At 34.6% G+C, this 7,175-nt stretch overlaps 1 protein-coding gene across 2 annotated transcripts; it reads right to left on the bottom strand.

Moving 5' to 3' along the window:
- Positions 1–1,916: 1,916 nt before the first annotated feature.
- Positions 1,917–6,372, bottom strand: LOC119082614. Of its 2 annotated transcripts, none has more exons than XM_037192171.1 (6): positions 6,251–6,372; positions 4,387–4,761; positions 4,106–4,300; positions 3,902–4,033; positions 3,546–3,810; positions 1,917–3,154 (listed from the first exon to the last, which is right to left on the bottom strand). In XM_037192171.1, exons 2-6 carry the CDS (start codon positions 4,705–4,707, stop codon positions 2,973–2,975), a joined length of 1,095 nt encoding a protein of 364 aa, XP_037048066.1. In that variant the 5' UTR covers positions 4,708–4,761; positions 6,251–6,372; the 3' UTR covers positions 1,917–2,972. The 2 variants fall into 2 exon arrangements, with proteins under 2 accessions (XP_037048066.1, XP_037048067.1); XM_037192172.1 differs by lacking the exon at positions 6,251–6,372 and adding an exon at positions 5,838–6,213.
- Between the last annotated feature and the right edge of the window lie 803 nt (positions 6,373–7,175).

Raw genomic sequence — 7,175 nt, 5'->3', positions numbered from 1 at the left:
TATAATTGATTTATCTTATTGCCCTCCTCTGCCGTGTTCGTTGATTCGACCTTTTATATGTAATGGCTTAGCACTACTTCTAGCGCGAACACTCATTTTTCGAACGTCAAACAGCCTTAAAATTTTTAAATATGTATGCGTGAAACAGAGCTGTGGTAATGGGTAGCGTATTTCATATTATACTATATTCATATTAGGGGCGAGCGTGTGTAAGATCGTAATCGTGCCACTGCTTTCTTTTAGTCATTAATATAACTAGGGCGGAAAAGTGAAAATTCAAGGTTACGTGTGAATTTTTGTTGATCCAAGGCGACGCCGAGGTCAATAATCATACGTTGACACGACTTTTCATTTCGTTCCCGAGTTATGTATGCTGAAGCCGTCGAAAATACTTGAAATTACATATGAAGACTCTTTTCAACCCGCAAGCATGCGACATATTTGAATCAGCTGAAGAAAATCCTCTACAGACCGATTTTAAATGGTTTCGTAATAATGATTTGGAATTTTGGAAATATATTTCCGTTAGTCGTGTTTGTATCCAGGCAAAGTTTGCGAAGACAAAAGAAAAAGAAATTAAATTGTGTAAAGCAAAAAGCTCACAATAATATCGTTCACTTGATGTATCACCCTTTTTCGTGATGTATTTCATTAGTTGATAGACTAATTAAAGAAAATTGATGAACCGTTATTAAAGTCATAATTCGGTGCTTTTCGTAGTGCTTACATTCACGCAACATCATAACAACTAATTTACGTAATTTTATATTAAATTTGGATGGAAAAAATTCAGTTAATTTTTCGTGTAATTTTGCAATTTAAATTTAAAAAATTTTATGTTTCAATTTAAATTCCATGTTTTTTTTTTGTCATTTAAAATCACTTGGGTTCATTCTTTTTGTTAAATTTTCGACTAGTCTACGGTTAATACATAAATATGTTAATATAACATACGCGCTAAAAACAATTTTTGAATTTTTACTTTTATTTGGAATATCGTAAAAATGAAGTTAATGGCGAACGCCGATTCGTGACGCCAGTTCGAAAGCTTTCGAAAGATACGTTGTTGTGCTCGTGAGTGCATAGATATTTTCATTTTTCAAATTTATCACGAACAATATTAAATTACGTTCTTGTATGTACTGGACACTTTGACGTTGTTAACCAAAGAGTTTTTACTCCATCTAGAGCTATTGCTCCATCTAGAGTTAGAACTGCAACTAGAGTTAGAACTGTAACTACAGTTAGAACTGCAACAACAGTTAGAACTGCAACTAGAGTTAGAACTCCATTTAGAGTTAGAATGAACTACATTTAGAGTTAGAACTCCATTTAGAGTTAGAACTCCATTTAGAGTTAGAACTCCATTTAGAGTTAGAACTCCATTTAGAGTTAGAACTCCATTTAGAGTTAGAACTCCATTTAGAGTTAGAACTCCATTTAGAGTTAGAACTCCATTTAGAGTTAGAACTCCATTTAGAGTTAGAACTCCATTTAGAGTTAGAACTCCATTTAGAGTTAGAACTCCATTTAGAGTTAGAACTCCATTTAGAGTTAGAACTCCATTTAGAGTTAGAACTCCATTTAGAGTTAGAACTCCATTTAGAGTTAGAACTCCATTTAGAGTTAGAACTCCATTTAGAGTTAGAACTCCATTTAGAGTTAGAACTCCATTTAGAGTTAGAACTCCATTTAGAGTTAGAACTCCATTTAGAGTTAGAACTCCATTTAGAGTTAGAACTCCATTTAGAGTTAGAACTCCATTTAGAGTTAGAACTCCATTTAGAGTTAGAAATCCATTAGTTAGAACTTCACGTAGAGTTAGAACTCCATCTAGAGTTAGAACTCCATCTAGAGTCTGTGAAGTGAAATACATTTTCAAGTAAAATATATAGAGGAACTCAGAAACTTGTTTAGTTTTATTGTAATCATCAAACTAAGGTGAAAGTTCAAGAGAAAAATAACAAAATCGGATAATTGAGCAGTTAAATTAAGCGAAAGTTAAATCAGAACCGAATTACAGACTAATGAACACTACACATGCACAATGTGTATCGAATATATAACTCACCGACGTGGTAAGATTATCATTTCTTGTGCGACTTTCTTAATATCTTAAAATATCTTAAAATGTGCACGTAGAGAACAGTAGCCCAGTCAAACTTAGCAGTGGTTCGATATTTCACTCTAAAACGTATTTGATGGCTAAGGTCATACAGTCCTTGTAAGAACATACCTGTGAGAACAAAATTATCTTTCGAAAGCTTCATAATGTCATCGAAAACTCTCTAATGACGAACGGGCGCGTACCCTCAAATGAAATACATTTTTTTGAATGAAAAAACGCTCAACGGTAACGTTTCCAATCATCCTGTCTTTTTTTTCGAAGATGAGAAAATTTGTTAAAATTAATTTATTTCTAGTAAATGAATTCATTGAAAAGGGATTTGAATTATAAAGTGAAGTTAGAATACATTTTCAATTAGAGTTTTTATCTTCTTTTTTTTGTGTGTCGAGAGTATAATCATATGTGCGAAATGAACACACAATTTAATCCTCAAAAACAAAGTTCAATTTTTCGTCAAAAACGGATTGGTTTTCTTCATATCGATGTCATTTTTTTGTATTTTTTTTTTAAATTAGCTTTTTGTTTGGATTTATATGATTTTTCTGGTTTTGTCTTGTCGTTTATTTACAAGTTTTATAGGATTATACATTAGGTTGTCTTTGTTACACTTTGTTTTATATATTTTTTTTGTTTGTTTTAAATACGAAAATCTAGGGTGTCATTATTTGATTATATAATTTTTTTTTTGTTTTGTTTTAAACTTTTCCATTTTATTTTTTCTATTTTTTTTTCTTTCTTTGTTTCAATAATTATTTTCTCCTTCTTTAATTCAATTTTTAATTAAACATTTTAACTCAATTTGTAATTCAGTAAATTCAATAAATTAATTAACAACATGAGACTATCACGCACTTTCGTTCGATCGAGACGATGGTCCGGGTATAGCATCGTCTAAAACGAACGTTGGACTTTGCTGAGAAGTTGACGCTATTGGTTGATAGTGATAGCCTTCTCGATACCGATTATTTGATTTTTGTGTGTGACCCAACGTTGGTCGTTTATTGTTCGCCTGATCGGGACGTTTGGCTGATAAAAGTTAATTTGGTTCGTGTCCATCAACTTTACTTTCAACAATAATTAATTTTAACCTTTTAGAAACGGCTAGTCATCTGTTATCGACTACGACGACAAAAATAAACAAGAAGCTAAAGCGACAAACGTGACATACTTCACGAATTCACCCCTAACGTTTTGAATAGAACTGTCAAATACTGCCATACCTGCAGATTTCCGTTAAGTGTTCAATAAGCAGTGCTCACACAGAGCAAGAAGTACGTTAAAACTAATGAAATGAAAGTTTTTTTCTTTAAACACTTGCTTCTGAACAAAGAGAAGTAACAGATTCGATAACCGATAACTGGTGAAATACTTGCCGTTTGTAAAAAGTTAACGAAACCAATAAGTAAGCAATACGTACCAGGTATATAAGGCTTTTGATTGCACGCTGTTGATAATTTATTATATTGATAATGATTCGATCCGTCGCTTTGGCTTACTTGATTGTGATTCGGTACGTCTGTACTGCTCATCGGACTCATTGGACTCATGGGACTCAGTTCGCGACCGCCGTCCAGAAACAGATCACTTTCGTCATCCTGAAGCACTGGTCGATACTTCCTTCTTGGATATAAGGCAATTCCTGACAATATCATAGCTTCGATCGAGCACACATAACCAATTATCTGAAACGATCATTGCAAACATGAGATTTCGATCCATTTCGAGAAGGAAAGAAGCTTAAGAAACCAAAACAATTAAAATGGTGATACTTACGGCTGATATAAACAACGTGTCTTTCGTATGACGAGGTACCCACTGAAACGCATCGGCAAACAAAACCATGTGTAACAAAAGAGACGATCCTAAGATAAATATTAATCCTACACTTAAATAGAGGTACGCATTCTGAAATAGGAAAGCGAATTGAAATTAACAATTTTCCTCGATCCGGAACAGCTAATCGGCGATGCGACTTACCACTTTCCCCCAATTAAACGGAAACATAAGTGCAATGTGTGAGATGTCCAAAAATAGCATCAAACACGTTATTAAAAGTGAAAAAAGGGCACAAAACACCATAAGTCTCAATCGACCAATTAAGGGTAATAAAAATAGTCCGACTTGTACTGTGCCCGCTGAACATTCGCAGGCAAGACAAGCAGCTGAAGATAACTAGAAGAACAAAAAGGTTTCAGTCTCAATCTTCTATTCCTTCCAATTCTAAAGCAAATACCAAAGCGGTCGGCCATAACACTCACCACCAAAAGTATTCTAACAATCCCTGTAGGAGTTTTCAAGTGTTGTGGATCACAATGCAATGCAACACCCCATGGGGCCGGCGTCATACCCATCCGATGTTTGTAATGTACATGTGAGTCCCATGAGGTGACTGTGCCCAGCGGTGATTCCAACGACAATGACAATTCTCCGGCTCTGCTGCCAGCTATCTCGAAATCTTGTACATCGTCTAGTTGACAGCAGGCCGGTTCGAGGTCTCGTATTTCGTCCAGTAGAAATTCTATTTCATCCGTTCCATATAGATCAGATACCGATGGTATGTAACGTTGGGGTTGTTGCATCTATCCAGACAGTGGGGAGGTTTCCCCCATTACCAATTGAATAGAGTCAGTTCCCTGCGGGAATTTAACTGTTAGATTGACTGTCAATAGAGTGCAAAAGATCGGAGATTGGTTTTTCAACTGTTATCAACAACGACGACAAGCAGAATCGTTGCGTCTCTGAAAATGTAGTCGTAGTTATTGCAAAATCTTTGTTAAATCAAATGAAGTACAAGATTTCGAAAATACTTAGATCAAAAGACGTAACAAACTCAATAAATATATTGGACATATGGCAGGGACTATTTTTGAGAAATTCTTTGAGAAATCTTTGAGAAATTTTTGAGAAATTTTTTATATTTTTGAGAAATTTGAGAATTTTGAGAAATTTGAGAAATTCTTGAGAAATTCTTTGAGAAATAATTGAGAAATAATTGAGAAATTTTGAGAAATTCGATTTCTCAAAATAGTCTCTGACATATGCTAATTGCAAACACCGTTAGAGTTGTAATAATTCTATCTGAGCTGCACAATCAGACACATTCATAAAGAATGATTGGTGAAACGAATTAATTTCGATCGTCAAAATTCATTACCGACGAATATCACGTTTCACTCTAACTCCAACACAAAGTGTGTAAAGGTATAGCCGTTCGCTGGAACATTGTAAAATTCGACAGTAAAATTGGAAAGTCTCACAAATCAATCGAGTTTTTTTAAGAAGAAAAATATGAGTTTTTGTTCACTACTTCATTTCGAACATTAAAACTACTGATTTCTGATCCATAAATGATTTTCCTAGGTGAACCATGTGGCTCAATTGTCGTACACAAAATTTCTCAATTTCACAGCACCCGTTTCGTAATAATATGCTTCGTTGTGACCCGATTTTCATCAGAACATATCACATGACATTCACATCCATTCATCTTCACCGTCTCATTATAAAATATCGAACACTCCATCGCCCATCGTAGCCACTCAAAATTTTTTTTTTTTTTTGAACGAGCACACTGATTTATCCCATTACATCAAGTGACTGCATGGTTATTTAAATTATTTACCGCAGACTATTAGGGTGAAAACGAAGTGACTGCGAGGATCAGTGTTTGGCGATAGTTATAGTCATTGATTTAATATCGTCACCTTACCAATGTATCCAATGATACAATGTGCTGTAACGAATTAACACTTCGCCGACAGTAATTTGACTAATTTCTTCAAAACAAATCTTCACATCACATTACTGAAATTATCTATAACTGCTGCAACCCGCTTTCCTTGAGAAAATCGATAGTTCACCGTAACATAAACCAATACATTGGAACCAAAAATAGAATTCCATTCCGGCATGTCATGCAACACATAGACACACGTAACACATGTAACATAAAAATGAGGGGTTGAAATACACAGCCTTTCGTGTATATGTATAAATGACCTACAATTTTGTCCTTATTTTTTTTATCGAATTTCACAGACAATTTTTGGTGAAAATCACAAATTTCACACAAATCAACATTGCATTCGATGGATCCTTCACCGAATTCGGATATGTCATTACCTTATCGGTCAGCGAGTCCTTATAAACTGAGTGAAATGCACATTATTGTTGAAATAATTTGAGAAAATTTACGGAACGCTACGGATACGATTGAAAAACCGACGCCATGTTTAAGGGAAATTGTAATTTTGTGGTGTTCGTCTGTGTTGGTGAGTGTGTGTATGGGAAAACTGTGCGTTAGATTTTGCTTCCGGGAATGACGAATATTTCATTCAATCAAAGTTCGCCTTTCAAATTGAAGGAACGGATTAGTTTGTAAAGAGATTAACGACTCAAAGGAAATGTTTTTCGTGTAATATGTGGCGGTGGCATCAAATTGCTCGCATATTGTTAGAGATAAATTTATTTGAGAGTTAAATACAAGGTTAAATGAGTGAAGGATTGCATAGAAAGTCCCAAAGACATTCACTAAAATCAAAAATCTGCAGCACGACAGTGAAGTGGTGACTTTTCACCAATATATTTATCGAGTCGACTTATCAGCCTTTTCTTTAGATTCATGAAAAATCTTCTACTTCATTTGTTTCAACGAACTTTTTTCTACAAAAGGACACGTTAACCAAAACTCAACCCTTATTTGTGACAATGTTGGCGATAAGGGTTCACTGTTGTCAGCAAGAGTTGTAATAATTGATGTCAGGAAAGGAATTAGAAAATCTTTTAAACGGCTGTTGTTCTGCCCCTACAAAATCATACAAGTCTGAATTCACATTGAGATAAACATCGTCAAGGCTTTCGTTATTATTTCAGTGTAATGGTTTGTTTCCGCGTTACGAAACTGGTTCAAACCGACTGCACACCAAAAGCTTTCCAATAAATTTGGAGCTTTCATAGAATGTGTTGCGTACAAGTGAAATGAGAGGACGCCAACGACATTTTATAGCACATATAACGGCACATACGTTCACATAATCAAATTAATTTA

This window comes from Bradysia coprophila, unplaced genomic scaffold, assembly GCF_014529535.1.
Source record: "Bradysia coprophila strain Holo2 unplaced genomic scaffold, BU_Bcop_v1 contig_476, whole genome shotgun sequence".
NCBI lineage: Eukaryota > Metazoa > Arthropoda > Insecta > Diptera > Sciaridae > Bradysia > Bradysia coprophila.
Note: the sequence above shows the minus strand (reverse complement) of the source record. Positions and strands in the feature narration are given on the sequence as shown.

Coding starts and splice junctions, on each gene's coding strand:
- LOC119082614 (XM_037192171.1), bottom strand. CDS start 4,707: ATGCAACAACCCCAACGTTACATACCATCGGTATCTGATCTATATGGA. Junction 4,301..4,386: donor TTGTTAGAATACTTTTGGTG/GTGAGTGTTATG, acceptor TTGTTCTTCTAG/TTATCTTCAGCTGCTTGTCT. Junction 3,811..3,901: donor ACACGTTGTTTATATCAGCC/GTAAGTATCACC, acceptor TGATCGTTTCAG/ATAATTGGTTATGTGTGCTC.